The following is an 18691-nucleotide window of genomic DNA, read 5'->3' as shown; positions in this document are numbered from 1 at the left end:
TCACATTTAAAAAGAGAGGACAGAGAGGGAAGGGTGGTCAGTGCAACTCTTTTAGCTATTCGTTCATTCAATAAGCATTTCTTAAATGAGCACTAAAGATACCAACACAAAAGTGATATAGTCTGCCCCCAAAGGACTTATAGTCTCCTGACCAAATGTGTAATAGCACCAACACCAGTGAACTCATAAATCCTTAAAGGACTAATAACTATGGGACGTGTACAGTAGGAATTAAAAGAGAACTATCCTTGATAAGTTTATAATCTAGTAGAGAAGGCCAAACTAAACCATATGAAGTCACAATTTAAGTTAATTGCACAATTTAATTAGTTGCTAAAGTATGTGGTATAGACTCTAGGAGAAAAAAAGAGAAGAATAATTAATTAGAACTGGAATAGTTTGAAAAGTTTCCAAGAGAAAATAAGAGATGATTGCAATGCTCTGATATAGCAGCTGTCCTATTTAATGAGATTTCAAAATGAAACTAGGGTTGAGGTAATAATGACAAAATGGGAAAACTGGGACCATTTGAAGCTGTTGAGACTATAAGACCATAGGAAAATTTCTAATTTCTTCCTATTGCCACACAACTAGATTTGTGAATTAGAAAAAGAAAATAATCTTGTTTCTATCCCTTCCCTCAACTCTGTTATGTCGCAATTTGTGAAATGGGAATATTGTTATTTACTTTCAATTTAAGAATGTAGTATTCACAATGTTCCTTAAGAGAGACAGCCTGTCACAGTAAATAGAGTTCCTCCCTGGAATACCACGAAGTTTGATTCCTATCTCTAACATACCAACATAACATACACTGAACAGAATACCCCTAATAGTCTGTAAGTGATATTTGCCAGTTCACATTGGTGAAGAGAGTTCTCATACAGGAAAACCACAAGTCTAAACCAAGTATAACAAAAAAGCTGAAGACCCAAAACTGTTCCTCATAATAATCTCATTCATGAAGAGCAGTTTTACTAGTGCATTCTTATTCCTATTTCTATCCAGTTGGAAATTCTCACTCTATGAAGCCTTTTTTTCAGGATTTTTTTAATACTCCAAAAGGCCACAGCTTACTATTACTTGTCTGGGAAGAAGGGAGGGAGGATCAGGAGAATGTTCTATACAATTAAAAGATCAGCAGGTGTTAATAATTCCTTAAGAAATAGGACAACTCAAAACATTTCATCACAGTGAGAAAATATCCCTGAATAATTCGTTTTGAGAATACCGTAGAGGGCACAAGTCAACAAGTGACTATCCATCTCAGGAGCAGCAGAAAATTTGGGAGCAGGGGAACAAACTATTTTTCTTCCTACAGGCTTAAGCCCCTCTTTCCCTTCCAGGAAGATCTTTGTTGGGATCAAGTGAGCAAGAGGAATTTCCTCTATTACACTTTTGAGAACAGAACACCCAGGCATGATGACCCAGACTAGAATTCTTCAAATCTAGTATTTTTCCACATCTACCTTTCCTTGGATTCAGGTGAAATAGAATAGAACCCTGAGCTCCAAAGCCTCAAGAGCACCAGTGCACCACAAGCCACCAGTCCTTTCAGCCCTGTCCCTGTAGATATCACCAAGGGCTTTATCACTTGTGGAGAAGGTGACCATTAGAAGCCTGCTACCACCAACAACCTACCAAGTATCATCAAAGAATACATAAACTCAAGAGTTTCCTATGCCACCAGCCCAGCTTCTGATTTCCATAATTATTATCCAAAAGAATAAATCCTGTGGAAAAGGGTCTGCCATTCCCACCATTACCATAAATGGACTTACAGCTGCCATTGGTGAGAAAGACAAATCAGCTTATCCCTAGAAACAAGGCATCTTGAAGGAGAGACAGGAGGTGGTATGGATCAGGTGGGGTAATCATCACTATGTTTCCTCAGATATAGATGGTGACAGCCCAAGACTTACTTGGAGTGTGAAAGTATTAGAAATAATAGCATTTCCTCCACTCCCAGACTATAAGCCTTCTTCTAGAAATGGCCCTCATAGCCAATGTTCAGAGAAGAACACTCACAGAGAGGAGACTGGACAACTGCCTTTATTGATGCTATGGCACCCAACTATTGAAGACTCAGAAAACACCATTCTCAAGTCAAAGTACTTGATATTTTCAAATAGTTCCGTCTCAAAAACAGATGTGATCTCATCAATGGAAGTGATACTAAAGACCATGGGTTACCATCTGTTGCCACCAAACCCTAAGGACAGGCCTTCTGTCTGAAATGTAGATGAAACTGTTGTCTCCCCAGTTAAATATGATGTTGAGAACAATAACTGTCTCAACTTTCTATTTGCATCCCCAGAACCTAGCACATAAATGCTTGGCATATAAATGACTTTTTCCATTCATTCATTCATTCTGCCAGGAATGGTTCTGTGTTAAGTTGTCAAGAAAATTATACCCTCTATGGGTAGAACTCTGAATGGATGTGCTATCAGAAAACAAGAGTCTTCCTGAAAATTACCAAACTTTAGATCTAGCCTTTCTTACTTTCTTCAGAGATTTTAGGAAGCACAGTGAAAGGGAAAACTTTTTGGACCAGGCCTTAAATGCTCTTGGGGTTCTAGTCTAGGTTCTGCCATTAATGCTATATGACTTGGAATGATTCACTTTAACCTTCTGGGTCCCATCTCCTCTGTACGATAGTCAGATTATGGAGACAGGTCTTGATCAGAGGTATCAAACATAACACTTCTAAATGTTGTCTGAAGCAGATTAAAATACAATTCCTATCTGATTTTAACATGTTGATGTATTAATTTAAAAAAATTATGTAAACCCGAGTGGTTTTCTAAGTTAATATAGGGCCCACAGGGACCTTTATGTATGGTTTAGTGGCCCCCATTTCTATTTGAGTTTGACTTTCCTGGTCTAGATGTTCTTTAAGGTATTTTCAAATTCAATTTAAAATCATAATTCTACAAACCTCAAAGAAATCAAGCCAGATTAAATATCTGCTCTAAAATTTGTTTTGTTCTTGGTTTTTTCCTTCTAAAATAGACTAAAGTCTAAAAGTGCATTAAGGATTCAGTTTCATTGCCTTTTGACTTGTAAAAATTGACTAAGGTGGGAAACTACATGCAGAAAATATATTTATGGTTTTTCAAGAGAAAAACTTCATAAATCAGAATATCAAAGACTTCATAGATAATATCACTACATATTCATATGTAATTGAATATTAAATTCATGGGTTTTAGACATTTTTAAAGTAGATCTAGCAGTCTGGAATTAAGCGTATCATGACAACGACCACACTTTCCAGAGACATGGAAATTTCTGTTTGCACCAAGCACTACAATAATACTTAGGACAAGCCACAAGAGAAATGTTTTCATTGGGCATGGAGGAGGGAGGAGAGACAGATCCCCTCTCTTTGGGGGAGACAAAAATCCCAAGCTTCCAATGAAGCCACTGGCTTCTGGGAAGGTTACCAACCCTGAGAATACTGGCCATCTGTTAACCATTCTAACTAATTATTTTTGTTAGGTCAGTTATTTATTCACACTCAACTTACAAGAAATCTAACCACTTTTTTGAGGCAAAGGGCAGAGGAGTGAAAAGCTTATAGCAAGAGCTCTTAGCCTTTTATGTATCATGGATCTCTTTAACAGTCTAATGAATTCTACAAATCCTTTATCAGAATAATGGTTTTCAATGCATTAAATTAAATGCTTAGGATTACAAAAGAAACAAATTATATTGAGACACAATTGTTTTTGTAATCCCAGGTTAGGAATCCTTGACTTAGAGCAAATAGATAAATGGTTTAGTGGAAATCTTAAAGCCAATTCCCGTCTACCCCATTCATAAACAAGAAGTCTCTCAAGGTCATATTGGAGCTTGACAGATTTTAGGGATCATCTAGTCCAACTCCTTTATTATACATAAGAGAAAAATGAGGTCACATTAAAGAAGGTAGAAAATCAACATTTATATAGTGACTACTATATGCCAAGCATTAAGTGCTTTTATAAATACTATCTCATTTGTTTCTCACAATCATGAGCTAGATTTGCTATTATTTCCCACATTTTACAGTAAGTAAAATGAAACAGAAGTTGAGTTACTTGTTCAGGATCACACAGTTAGTAAGGGAGTAACTTGTACAAGATTACAGGGAAATGCTCATTCAATTCTTAACTAAAACTGAGGTACAATCAAATTAAGCCTGAATCTTAGATTCATAGAATGTTAAAGTAGAAGCCAGTAATATCTCCTGACTCCCAATAAAGAGATCTTCAGGCCACTCTAAGGGTTATGGCCCTTCTAGAACAGTGAGTATTCCTCCCCCACCTTTCTCATTACTTAGGAGAAAAAGCTGAACAGAGGGGCAGATCCCTTCCAGATTCATTCTGCCCTCAAATTCATCCACCTAGGTTCTATTCATAGATTATCAGGATACAGAAATCTCTACAAGAAAGTATAGACCTTTAATTGAGGCTAAGGAACTGTTTCCTTCCTGTGCCTTGACTCCCCTGAAGTTACTCACCCCATGCAACTCCCAACCCCATCTCTATTGAGAGTAGTACTTGGAGAATATTTTATTCCATGATAACTAATTTTTTTAATTCCATTGCTATAAATATTTTTGTGCATATAACTCCTTTTTCTTTTTCATTTATCTCTTTGGTTTATGGATGATTAGACATCAGGGGATCACTCCAGGAGGAAGGATGAATCCAAATAGCAAGGGGAGAGACTAGTCAACTTTCACTCACATCAGCAGCTCAGCAAGAAAAGAGAGGGACTAAAGAATTCTAAGGACCCTTCCAACTCTAATCCTGTGTTCTTCCTACCTCAACAGTAATGACATTCCCAGACAGATTAAAATTGTTTTGTTATGAGCCTGACTTTCTAGATGTCCATTTTTTACTAATACTCTTTTTCCCCCCCTCTATCAGATGAATTTAGTGATAATGGTAGACTAGGCTCCTTGTTAATGGGACACCTAAATACAAACATACACAGCTGATTCTGCTCTTTACTTCTTAATCTCCAGCTCTTGGATCCCAGCTCTGATGGCTTTTTCCAGATTTTAAACCTGGTACTTCCTTGCTTAGGATCACATAGATTCCCCCATTAATGTTGACATAGGTATGGAAAAAAAATCCCTCCTTCACTTAGTTTCAGCTAAAACTATTTAAGAATTTTTCTAAATACAGCCATTTTCCAGTTGATAAATGGTCAAAGGATATGAACAGACAATTTTTGGATGAAGAAACTGAAATAATTTCTAGTTATATGAAAAATGCTCTAAATCACTATTGATCAGAAAAATGCAAATTAAGCCAACTCCAAGGTACCACTGACATACCTCTCAGATTGCCTAAAATAACTAGAAAAGATAATGATAAATGTTGGAGGTAATATGGGAAAACTGGGACACTAATACATTGTTGATGGAATTGTGAAGTGATCCAACCATTCTGGAGAGCAATATGGAATTGTGCCCAAAAGGATATCAAATTGTGCATACCCTTTGATCCAGCAGTGTCTCTATTGGCCCTGAATTCCAAAAAGATAATTAAAAAAGGAAAAAGGACCCACATGTGCAAAAATGTTTGTAGCAGTCCTTTTTTTAGTGGCAAGGAATTGGAAACTGAGTGGATGCCCATCAGTTGGAGAATGACTGAATGAATTATGTTATTATATGAATGTTATGGAAAATTACTATATTTCATATATATGTATACATACATATAGTTCTATAAGCAACCATAAGCAGGATAATTTCATAAAAGTCTGGAGAGACTTACAAGAACTGATATTAAGTGGAGTAGAACAAAGAGAACATTGTACACATAGCTTTTTTCAACAATGAGATGATTCAAGTCAATTCCAAAAGACTTGTGATGTAGAGAGACATCTACATTCAGAAAGAGGACTATGGAGACTGAATGTGGATCACAACATAGTATTTTCATCTTTTTGTTGTTTGCTTTTTTTCTCATTTTTTTTCCCTTTTTGATCTGATTTTTCTTGTGTGTGCAACATGATAATTGTGGAAATGTGTATAGAAAAATTACACACATTTAACATATATTGGATCACTGCTGGGGAGGGAAGGCAGAAAAAAATTGAAATACAAGGTTTTACAAGGATGAATGTTGAAAACTATGCATATATTTGAAAATAAAAAACAAAAACAATTTTTAAAGGAAAAACATTTTTCTAAGAACTTACACTAAGAAATTAAGGGAAACAAAACAAGCTACAAAAGCCTAAAGTAGATAAGTTTAAAAGATATCCCCTTTCTGATCAAATCTGAACTAAAATGAAATCCCAGATTGGCTTCCTTGGCACAGTTTTCCAGTATCCAGTACTTGATTACTTTCCTTTACTAAATCTCTACATAGAGAATATAACTGTACTCTCCTTAGGCTTATAATAATGATGACTCAAGACTAGAGAGATTTAGGGAGATGATACATTGTGCAATGTAGTGTGTAGGTTAAAATGTGGGCTAATTCCAATGAACATGTCAAGCTATTCTTTCCTTTTACACCAATATTTCCTTTTTTTTTTTTTTTTTTCCATTTCTTGGTATTTTGCTGTCCCTTGATCACTTTGGTCTTCTAGAAGAGAGAATGTACAAAGGAGAATAACAGAGAAAGTCTGATATCTCTCCCTCAAAAACTAAAGTATTTATTATTTTTTGTTGTTTTTATTTTTACTTTGCTAAAGGCCAGAATTTCCACAGTCCATATTTTGCAAATTGACACAAGAGCAAAGAAGCTGATAGTATTTTAGTTTAATGTTACTTCCTATTCCTTTTCATTCAGTCTTAATCCTCTTCAAATCATCTGACACATTCTGCACAAATCAATCCCCTTTATAAAGTCTTCAGAGGCTTTTATTGACCAAAGAATATAATTCAATTAGCCTGACATTCATGCTCTTTTATAGTTCGATATACCATTGTGCCTCATTAACCTCATAACTTCTCCTAAATAGTCTTCAGAATGCTAGGTATGGAATAAAGGTTGAATCCATATAAACACCAATTATTATTATTTTGATTCAATTGCAACAAAATAGGCTGTATTTTGTATTCTCCATACAACAAACAAATGTATCTTTAGACTGAATAATATCTTGCACATAAATATATTTCTCTTTTTCAAATGCATGCAGATACTGTTGCATTTAAGAATATACAAAACCACAGGATCTCAGAGTTTTGAAGAGATCTCAAGGGGGATCTAATCCAATATATACTAAGCAAGAATCTCTTCTATATCATTCAAAGTTCTGTCCAAATGCCATCTCAATACAGGTCTTGCAAGTATTTCCCATTCTGCTTTGCCCTTCACTCCCATTAACCTTTGCTTGTTTTGTATTTATTTTACATGAATTTCGTATATATTTGCATGTATTCCAATCTTCTCCTATAGAATGAAAGCTCCTTAAACATTTGTTTCCCCAGACCTACAACAGTGTCTAGAACCTAGTATGCTTTTTTTATTTTAACTTAAATACAAAATAGGAAAAAAAAAGAAAAGAAAAGAAAAAGAAAAAACAACATGGCCCATGTGCATAACAGAAAGCAAGAGAGGATTCAAAATGCAAAACAATACATCATTTCAACAAAGTCTATACAGTACATTATGGTTTTAATAAATGGTTGTTGATCAATGGATCTGTACATAGTTTTTTTGCAGTTGTCTTCCCATTAAACTGTGAGCTCCTTGAGGTCAGAGACTTTTGTCTCTTTTTGCATCCTCAGTGCTTTAGTGCAGTGATTAGGTAGTGGTTTGTAGCCTTTGCTAGAGGACTTCTAACAAGGAGCAACAAAAAAATCTCCAAAGACTGCACATCCCATTTTTAAATAACTTTAAGTGCCAGTAACAGTTTTTCCTTATCTCAAATCTAAATCTCCAGCCTAATGCAGAGTTCTGTTTTCTGAGTCCAAGAAGAGGCTAATCTCTCTTCCACATGATGATAATGCAAATAATATGTGAAACAATCTCAATTCCTTCAATGAGACTTCATACAACATGATTTCAACTACATCCAACTTATCAAAGTCCTTCCTAAAATATTGTGCTAAATACAATACTCCAGATACAAGTAATATGATCAGAGTAGAGCACAGAGACACTATCACCAATCTAGCCCTAGAAATTATGCCTCAGTGAAACCAATAATATTTTTGGTGGCCATATTACAAGCAGATTTATATTGAACTTTCAATCTACTTACAAAACTAATTTTCCATCAAACTGCCATCTAGCTACAAATATGCCTTCCTGGATTTTTAAAGCTGATTTTTTTAAACTCAAGAACATAACTTTACATTTCTATTGACTTCCACTATATTATATTTAACATGATGCCCCTTCCTGCCGACAATGTTATGGATCTTGATCCAAGCTCAATGTCCTCTGCAAATCTGATGCACATACCATTTAAAACTTATTCAAGAAATGCAAATTAAGACCACTCTGAGATACCACTACACACCTGTCAGATTGGCTAAGATGACAGGAACAAATAATGATGAATGTTGGAGGGGATGTGGGGAAATTGGGACACTAATACATTGCTGGTGGAGTTGTGAAAGAATCCAGCCATTCTGGAGAGCAATCTGGAATTATGCCCAAAAAGTTATCAAACTGTGCATACCCTTTGACCCAGCAGCGCTACTATGGGATTATATCCCAAAGAAATACTAAAGAGCGGAAAGAGACATATATGTGCCAAAATGTTTGTGCTCTTTTTGTTGTAGCTAGAAACTGGAAGATGAATGGATGTCCATCAGTTGGAGAATGGTTGGGTAAATTGTGGTATATGAAGGTTATGGAATATTATTGCTCGGTAAGAAATGACCAGCAGGAGGAATATAGAGAGGCCTGGAGAGACTTAAATCAACTGATGCTGAGTGAAATGAGCAGAACCAGAAGATCACTGTACACTTCAACAACAATACTGTATGAGGATGTATTCTGATGGAAGTGGAAATCTTCAACATAAAGAAGATCCAACTCACTTCCAGTTGATCAATGATGGACAGAGGTAGCTACACCCAGAGAAGAAACACTGGGAGGGGAATGAAAATTGTTAGCACTAATATCTGTCTGCCCAGGTTGCATGTACCTTCGGATTCTAATGTTTATTGTGCAACAAGAAAATGATATTCGCACACATGTATTGTACCTGGACTGTATTGTAACACATGTAAGATGTATGGTATTGCCTGTCGTCGGGGGGAGGGAATACAGGGAGGGGGGGTAATTTGGAGAGATGAATACAAGGGATAATATTATAAAATATATATATATATATATATATATATATATATATATAATAAAATATATATATATAATAAAATAAAAAAATAAAAAAATAAAAAAAAAACTTATTCAAGTCATTAATTTTTTTCTTTTGTATTTTTTTTGTACTTTTGTATTAAAAAAAAAAAATCACCAGGTTGAGAGCAGATCCCCAAATAGTCAAGAAACTTCCTTTTAAATTTACATAAAGCCATCAGGAACTACTTGAATCTATTCAGTTCTGAAACCATGATATAGTCTAATTTACATGGCTCCACCTTTTCCACAAGGAGAGCTTGAGAAATCTTGCCAAAAGTTTTATAAAACCTAAGTAAACTGTATCCACAATATTTCCTCACACTAAGCTAGTAACTCTGTCCAAAAAAAAAAAAAAAAAAAAAAAAAATTACTCTAGAACAAGGTTTCTTAACTGTGGTGTGTGTGTATATATTCTTTTAGCAGTCTGATGAAACCTACCAGCCTCTTCTCAAATAATATTTGTAAATGCATTAAACATATGCATTACATTGTTGCATTACAAAGGAATCCAATAATATTTGAAATAAAGATGCAATTTTTAAAATCCCATTCTAGTTTAAGAACCATCTGGGAATGATTACCACATTAAGAACTTCTGATCTAGAATGATCTTTCTGGTTCCACATGAAAATATATTGACTCTTGGTGATCATTGTTTGCTCTGCAAGGTATTCGCAAACCAGTCTTTTAATAAATCATTCCAAAATTTTTCCAGGAATCAAAGTCGAGCTTATTTGCCTATAATTTTCAGACTCCACTGAACTTTTTTTGAAAATGAGATTATCCATCTTTCTCTAATCCTTTTCTTTTGTGATTCTTCAAAAATCATTGGCTCAGAAATCAAATCTGCCAGTCCGTTTTTGTGTGTCCTATAATAAATAATAATCTGTTTCAACCTTGTGACTAGAACTCTTCTAGAACAGATGCTTCCTTACTATTTCCTTACTTAGTTTGATTTTCAACTGCACATTATACATCATGTCTTTTTTGCTTTTCGGTACAAACATTACTCTTCTTCATAGGGAAAAAATAGTTCTGCCTTTGTCATCCAAATCCTTACCAATCCAATACTTCAAGTGGCACTATCCCTTCTTTGAACTTCCTTTTTCCTCCAATATTTTAAATGGTTTTGTTTTCCTTACCATTATTCACAGCCCTCAAACCAATTTGAGCTTTAGTATGTCTGATATTCTTATAATAATACCTTACCATTCTTTCATATTCATCCCTAATTACCTGCCCTTCCTGCAGGGGAATTTGGAGGGGATTTTAGTTGGTAAATTTTCTATGAATGTCTATCTCTTTAGACAATTTCCCCCTTTTCTTCCTTTTGGGATATTGCATAAATCATGAATTTTAAGCTAGAAAGAATTGTAAATTTAACCTCACTCTTTTGTTTTATAGATGAAGAAAACTGAGGAAAAGTTTAGTATTTGCCCAGAATCACACAGCTAGTAAGTATCAGAAACAGGATTTAAACTTAGATCTCCCCTGTTCTAAGTCTAGCACTGTCCACTACACTGTGCTTATTATGTTTCCCTTATCACCTGGAATGACTTCCCCAGAAGATTTTAATCTATGGGAACCTATCTATCCTTACTCTCATTTTCCAAATTAAAGTTTTGTCATTAAGACCAGCATTCTATTCCTTTTGTATCACAAAATCTAGGTTGGAGTGGTCATTTTTTTGCCACATCCACTTCCACCCCCACCTTGAATAAAATTCCTATCATTTTAATTAAGCAACCAATTCTACCTCATTAATCAGAATCATGTCTAGAATGTCCAGATGTTCTCTCATTGCTTCCTCTACCTTTTGAAGGATGAAAAAACCATTAAGGAAAGGCAAGAAATCATTAGTTGCTCTGCTTTGGGCAGAGAGAAAACACTCCAGCAGACATCCAGATAATTGAAGTCCCCCATCATTACTACACCCTTTCTCTGTCCTAGACTTCAGATCTGTTTCCTGAACTCTACAATTATTTCTTCCATCTGTTCAGACCTTGGTCATATATTTTGATGATAGCACTCAAATGCTTAGCATTATACTTTCCCTCTCTAGTTCTTTAATTCCTCCATATAAGTACAGTGTACCTCCTCACACATTCATTTAAAGGCATCACTGAATTCATATTATTTTTTTGCCATCATATCTTTTCTTAATCAATAGACACTAATACTAAAACTAATAACATTAAGGGCTCCTCAAAATTGGTGATGTTAAAAGGAATTATCAAATCAGAAAAGATCTAAAATTAAAACCAAATTTGTTTACTTGTTCTGTTATCATGTAGATCTCTCCTTTTGTGTCCTTGTACATCATTAGTCCTTTGTAGAATGCTTTACCTTCTCCCCACTGCTTTGTACTTGCCTCTTTCACCAAAGCCCAGTTCAAATCACATTTTATTAATTAAACCTTACTTTACTCTCCAGCAGTCTATTATTGCCTTCTTATAGCACTGACTGTTCCTAATACTCATCTTTACTCTTCCTAATATTCACATTACAGTTAGCACATTAATATGACTTGCTGTTTATACACACACACACACACACACATACACACACACACACACACACACATATATGGCTTAACTTTCTTATCAGACTTAAAATAAGTCATATATTATATGACTTGCCTATATGTGTGTATGTATGTTTATATGTATATGTATGTATAATATATATTATATATAATATAATGACTTGAATCTCATACCAGACTTAAAGCAGGCCTTATATATTATATTTCTCTTTATCTCTTGTGTCTGTGTCCTATGATTCACAGAATTACATAATTTCAGAGTTGAAAGGATCTTCCAAGGCTATCTGACCCACACCCCAAAAATAATTCTCATTACAAAACACCTTTCAAGTGGCCATCCCTTCTCTGTTCAAGACCCTTTAGTGAGGGAGAACCTCCAATCTCACTCTAGCCAAGACATCTTATTGCAAATTGGGATTGTTTTCATTGTTGGGAAGTTTTTCTGGACATAAAATCTAATTGTGTTTTGTCGTACTTTCTATCCCTGTTCCTAATTATTCCAAACAGAACAGATCTTATCCTTCTTCCATGTAATAGCCCTTGAAGACATCATATCCCATCCTCTGAATCTTCTCTTTTCCAGGTCAAATATTCAGTTTCTTCAACTGGTTCTCATATAGCATAGCCTAGAGGCCTTTCATCTTTTCTTCTCTGAAATACAGTTTATAATAGATGTTGTATATCCTAAAGGTATTAAATAAGATACATCTAAACAAGAAAGCCCTCTGTCAGCCTTGATGCAAAAAAAGTTAAGGTCATTTGCCCTGAGTATTAAATGCCAACCTCTCCACAAAAAAAGTTAACACATTAGTCTACACTGAATCAGTCCAGCCTAGTAATTTTAAAATGGTACAAATAATTGTTTAATACTTTTTATTTGTCAAGTATATTTTAGAACCAGGGAGTCATAAATTTAGAACTAGAAATATGCCTAGAATATGTCTAGTCCAACCCCCTCATTTTCACAAATGAGGACAGTGAGAACCAGTGAAGCAATATGACTGACACAGGTAACAAATGGTAGGACTTGGGTGGGATTTGAACCCAGGTCTTTTACTTACAAATCCAGAGTCCTCTCCATGCACCAAAAGTACTTTCAAAGCACTTTCCCCTTCTATTGTCTCATATTGTCTCCACAGCAACTATATGAGACAAATATTTCCCCTCCATTTTAGAAATGAGGAAGCCCCAAAACAGTTCATACTCCAAGTCAGTAACAGACAAGAAACTGAATCTCCCGATACAATGTTAAGGACAGAGGAAGAGAGAGACTCCTGGTTCAGTGCTTTTTTTTCCCATTAGACCAAATGCCCCTAACCTGGAAATTCCCTATCCCTTTTATGGAGAATGAAAGTGGGGAAGGGAAGGGGGAAGGGAGAGGGAAAAGAGAGGAGCGGAGAGAGGGAGAAAAAGGGGAGAAAGGGAGGGCAGGAGGGGGAGAAAAACAGAGAGGGAAAAGGAGAGGGAGAAGGAGAAAGTGAGGGAAAGGGAGAGGGAGGGAGAGAAAGACAAGAGGGAGAAAAAGAGGGAGGGAGAGACACAAAGACGAAGAGACAGAGAGAAACAGAGACAGACAGACAGACTTAGACAGAGGAAGAGAAGCAGAGACAGAGACAAAGAGAGAGACAGAATCAGAGAGGTAGAGAGAGGGGGGTGAAGGAGAGAGGAGAGGAAAGGAGAGGAGGACAAGAGGAGAGATCAGTCAAGAAGAAATGAGACAAGAGAGGAGAGGAGTCAAGAAAAGACCGAGACAGAGAGTCAGAGATGGAGACAGAAAAGACAGAGACAACAGCCAGAGACAGAGAGAGACACACAGAGAAACAGAAACATAGAGAGACTGAGAGCAAGATAGAATATGACTTAGAATGGTTCAGAAATTCATCAAATGAATTTCTTTAGAATTTGAAGACTTTATTGCTCCAACAGATTCTGAAAAAATCACAATTTGAGCCCTCCTTTCCAAGTAGATTAAGTGAATTTTCATCAGCAGATGGCAAAGTTGTCTTGAATAATATCATCAGATCCCTAGGCTTATTCCAGTTATTCTAAGTTGGAACCTAACTTTCATCCTGAATCAATATAGGTCTCTTAAGGGTGTTACCCTAACTTTCTGGGTATATATATTTATTCTTCCCTACTCCCCCTTTCAGGGAAAAAGTCAAAGTAGAAGATCATTTGAGCTGTAGTTACTGATCTGATCTGGATAGTCAAACCTTCCTTTGCCACAACCATGTTGCAGCAAAATCCTATAGCGAGACTGCACACAATTGCAATTAGAAAAACTTAAGCTATACAGCATTATCTTCCTCTCACCCAAGTGGTTCCTTATAGAGAACTCAGGGCCAAAAATAAAAGGGGGCTTGCTCTCTCTCTGAGGGCTAGCAAAATCGGGGTGGGGGCCAGGAGAAGAGGGCGAATACAATATATCTCAGCCTCTTCAAACTGAGCATAGTCTGAACACCCTTTTTCTCAGTTCAAGGCCTAACAGATCTCTGGCCTAATTCAAGAAATCTCAGGGTCATCTGACCTTAGAAGAACCTTCATGGGAAGCCAACAGTTTGGGGAGGGATGGGCGAGGAGTACAGAAAGGGGGAAGAAAGGCGTGGAGAATCTGCATGGTTGACCAAAGAAGCATCGTCCCCGCCCTCCAGGGCCAGGAGCCAGGCTGAGGGGCAAGAAGCCAGAGGTGACCAGCTGGGAGTCTGACCCTTGGCTCCCGTCCTGCATGTCAGGGCGGCTCTGTTCGACTTCTAAATGCAGAAGTTGCTGGAGAGGCGCAGCAGCCTCGGCGGCAGGGCGCGGGCTAACTGGTCAAGAGCAGCGACTTAGAGGGTGGGGGCACTAACCCCTTTCCACTCACCCCATTTTTTTCCTCAGAGAGGGTGAAAATTCTGTGCCTGGAGGTAAAACTGAGTCAACCTCTCTGCAGCTCCTTAGGATCAAGTTTAGGACTCCGTTAGGAGTAGGGTGGGGGGAGGTTGTGGGGGAAGGGCTTCTTTCCTCAGCATCCCTACTAAGTGCTGCCATCTCTTCCTTCATCCCCAAAGTTTAGGATCCCCGCTACGCTGGCTCCCCTCAACGCCCAGCACACCTACCCACGCCTTGACGTTCCTTGTCAGTTTTGCGCCAGGGGGCCATGTCCGGGGCCCTGGGGCTGCAGGCTCCGAGGATACTCCAGGGGGTAGCTGTACGCTCAGCCGGGCCCCACTTCCTTCCTCTTTTCAAACTCTCTCTCAGGGCCCGCCCTCGCCTCTTTGGGGCTCCCCGCTCCCTCCCCGGGACTGTGAGTTAACTGGTAAGGTGGTTCTGGGAGAAAGGCAGTCAGACACCTGTTCAGAAGCGGAGGGCCGGGCCCTAAATGCGCTCTGCTCTCCCTTTTGGGCAGCCTTCTCTGAAAGGGGGAAGAGGGGTAAAGGAACAGCTGACTCCCTCACTTTGGCCTCTCTCCCCCGGGGCAAGAGAGAAAGGGAGCCAGGACCAGTTCTCTGAAAATGGAGCTAATTGATAGCACATTAGAGATAGCAAGAACCTTAGAGGTGAAGTAGTCTGACCTGACTCAGCAGGCAGAAATCCCGTTATCTCATCCAGAATTTTGCAGAAAAAAAGCATAGAAAATATGTTTTACACTGTCTCAATCCAGTCTAATGCTTATTTATTAACAAAAATGTATTAAAGGGTAGGGTAGGTACTAAAGGCGCTGGGGCTACAAAGCTTTTAAAAATAGTCCCCTCAAGTAGCTTATAGTTCACTGAGGGAGGCATACAACCTGTAAGAAAAGCAAGGAATGTTTAGAAAAGAACTTCTTGTCTTAGTCTCATTCCTTTTGATAGAGGGGCCATGTTGATGAAAAGAGCTTTCCTTAAAAGATTAGAATTTAAAGACTGAATTTATATTACCCTGGCCATGGAAAAATACAGGTATATAGCATAGTGAATTTCTTTGCTCTGTAATCACTTTTTTGCTTTGCTCTAGAAAAATCAATAAAATAGATTAAGAAATATTAAGGTTGACAAGAAGCCATGAGGAAATAGTAATTTTATTTTATCTATAGCCATGGCTTTTTCAGTTGTCTGGTAGTGCAAGTCAAGTATCTGTTTTAGAATACACTATTTTAAAAAAACAAGGTCAATACACAATAGTCCAGGAGATCACAGACTCTAAACTCTCCGGAAAGGTTACTTAATCCACTTTATACCTAATCAATAATCCCTTCTATCACACATCCAGCAAGTGGTCCTTTAGGTATTATTGGATAATGTTATTAGATATTTTAGGTATTATTAGATAATGTGATAATTTGTGTAACCTCTAAACTGGGTATATTTTTTCTGCAGGGCATTGTTAAATACTAATACTCTGGTTATTAACACCAAGAATGTTTGAAAGGAAGGGCTGGAGTACTTTTAGTGGACGCCATAGATCCTAGATCCAGGACACTAATTGAAGCTGTAATTAAACAGCTCAAACTTCCAAAGAATAATTTTCTCCTGTATGTAAGGGGCAGCATAAATAAGTTATGACCCTTTCTCATAGATTATGGACTCTAACAATAAATCTCCAAGGTATGAAACAGTCAATTTCTTGTCATCTGATCCAGAATTTGCAAAGAGGATATTTGGAATAAAGATTAATTTCTTCTTTAAATAAGATGATATTTGAAAACTATGGATCTCATGCTGTGAGAAGAAACTAAAATAATATTTGGATAGCATATAAACATAGGGAAATGGGACTGAGAACTGGAAGGAACATTAGAGATCATTTGCCGCAATACTTTCCTTTTACAGATTAGGAAGCTAAAGCTCAGAAAAAGTGAAATATCTTATTCAAGGTCACACAGAAAGTAAATAGCAAAGCCAGAGTGTGACCCTGAATGTCAAATCTGGTGCTCCATTTCACTTCATAATCTCTGAAGTATATATATTTTTAAATATAATTATTTCATAGAACTGTGGTAAGAACTTTATAGACTGGATAGGTTTCAATACATTTGATTGATTCCATATGTCAGTCGAATATAAAAGTTAAAAACAATTTTTCAGATATATTGCAATATACTAATATGTTTAGTAGCACAATACTAAACATGACAAATTCAACAGTTTAATAACTAAAATATATTACAAATTATCAAATATATGAATGGTTTTCAAAAGAATTATAATGGATAAAAGACCATTTTAGAAGCAAATCACTACTAGTAAGAGATATGCTAATTCAAACAACTCAAAGATGTTACCTCAAAAAAAATGACAAAGATGGTAAAAAATGAGAAATCAGAGTGGAAAGAACAGTGAGAGTACAATGTACTACTGATAAAGACTTTAAATCAATCACCAAGAATATCAACTTGGAATCACGTAAGAAAAATGACTAATATTTAGGCTCAGGCATGCAACTATTGGCCACACACCTCAAGGAAATCAAAGACTACATGACAATTTATTAATATCATCATTTATTGAGTATTTACTATGTGCTAGGAAAGTACTAAAGATATAAAGACGAAAATGAAAACAGCTCTTGCCCTTGAAAAACTTATAGTCTTACCAAGGGAAAGTGTGTATGTATCCATACATAGTGAATAGGGACATTTTGAAGGTATCAAAAAGCTTTCTTATTGCTAAGCCTGAAAGAAAATTGAAGATCCTGAGAGACAGCAATACAAAGGGGATGCATTTCAGTTATGGGATAACAGCTCCAAGGCACAGAGATGAAAGATGGAGGGCCATATATGAAGAAGGCCAAAAGGCCAGTTTGTCCTAATTATACTGTGAATGAACAAGGAGAACTATATAATAGGTCTGAATAATAGGTTACCTCCAGATTGTAAAGGATTTTAAATGACAAACAGAAGTCTAAAATTGATCTTGGAGAAAAAAGAGAACTACTGAACTACCGGGGCGAGACATGGCCAGATCTCTGTTTTGGAAACATTAGTTTAGCAGTCCTGTGAAGATGGAATGAGGAGCAGGGAAAGCCTTGAAGAGCCCAATTAAGAGGATAACGCAGTACTCCATATGAGAGGTAAAGAGAACCTGATCTAGGATGGTAGTCATATGAGTGGAAAGTAGTGGACATGTCATGGAGGTAAAAACAAGATTTGATGACTGTGTGGGTTGAGAATAAAAAGTCAAGAATGACACCAAGGATGTTAATCTGGCGACTTGAAATAATAGCCTCAAATAGAAATAGGGAAGTGTGGAATGAGGATGGATTGGAAATAGAAGTAGGGATGGATATTAAGTTCAACTTTGGACTTGTCAAATTTGAGATGTATACTGAAGCTCAGGAAAGAGGATGGAGCTGAAAAAGTATCACCAATAATAATCTAGAGAGAGAAAACAATTTAAAAAGTATCATAAAGATAATTTAAAATATATTGGGAAATGATTTTAAAAACCTATTGTATATGAATGGGATTGAATGTTATCATGCAGTAAAAATGATAAAATGTGAGGAATTAGAGAAGTGTGGGAGGAATTGTATGAATGGATGCAAAGTGAAATAAACAAAACCAAAGGAATAATATGCACAATTAGTAAATAATGTAAATGAAAGAATGACTAAAGGAAACTTGATTTTGAGTGAATGAAAATTCACAATAGTCCTAGAAAACAGATTTTGAAGCATAATTCACTCTTCCTGGCAAGGAGGCAGAAGACTATGTACATCATGTCACTTTATTGACTGAATGTTTTTTACTTAGGTTTTTTTTTTTTTGTTTGTTTTTTGTTTTTTTTGTTTTTGTTTTTGTTTTGTTTTTAAGAAATATAAAGTTTGGGAGCAGCTAGTTGGTGTAATGGATAGAACACCA

At 36.5% G+C, this 18691-nt stretch overlaps 1 protein-coding gene across 1 annotated transcript in view; it reads right to left on the bottom strand.

Moving 5' to 3' along the window:
• Positions 1-15103, bottom strand: part of DOCK2 (dedicator of cytokinesis 2) — a 491936-nt gene extending 476833 nt beyond the window's left edge. Inside the window, 1 exon segment of the mRNA XM_074292033.1 lies at positions 14970-15103. Within this exon segment, the coding sequence (XP_074148134.1) occupies positions 14970-15012 (43 nt within the window). The 5' untranslated portion in view covers positions 15013-15103.
• Between the last annotated feature and the right edge of the window lie 3588 nt (positions 15104-18691).

The sequence above is a fragment of the Sminthopsis crassicaudata genome, chromosome 2 (assembly GCF_048593235.1).
Source record: "Sminthopsis crassicaudata isolate SCR6 chromosome 2, ASM4859323v1, whole genome shotgun sequence".
Taxonomy (NCBI): Eukaryota; Metazoa; Chordata; class Mammalia; order Dasyuromorphia; family Dasyuridae; genus Sminthopsis; species Sminthopsis crassicaudata.
The sequence above is the reverse complement of the archived record's forward strand: the minus strand, read 5'-3'. Positions and strand labels throughout refer to the sequence as shown.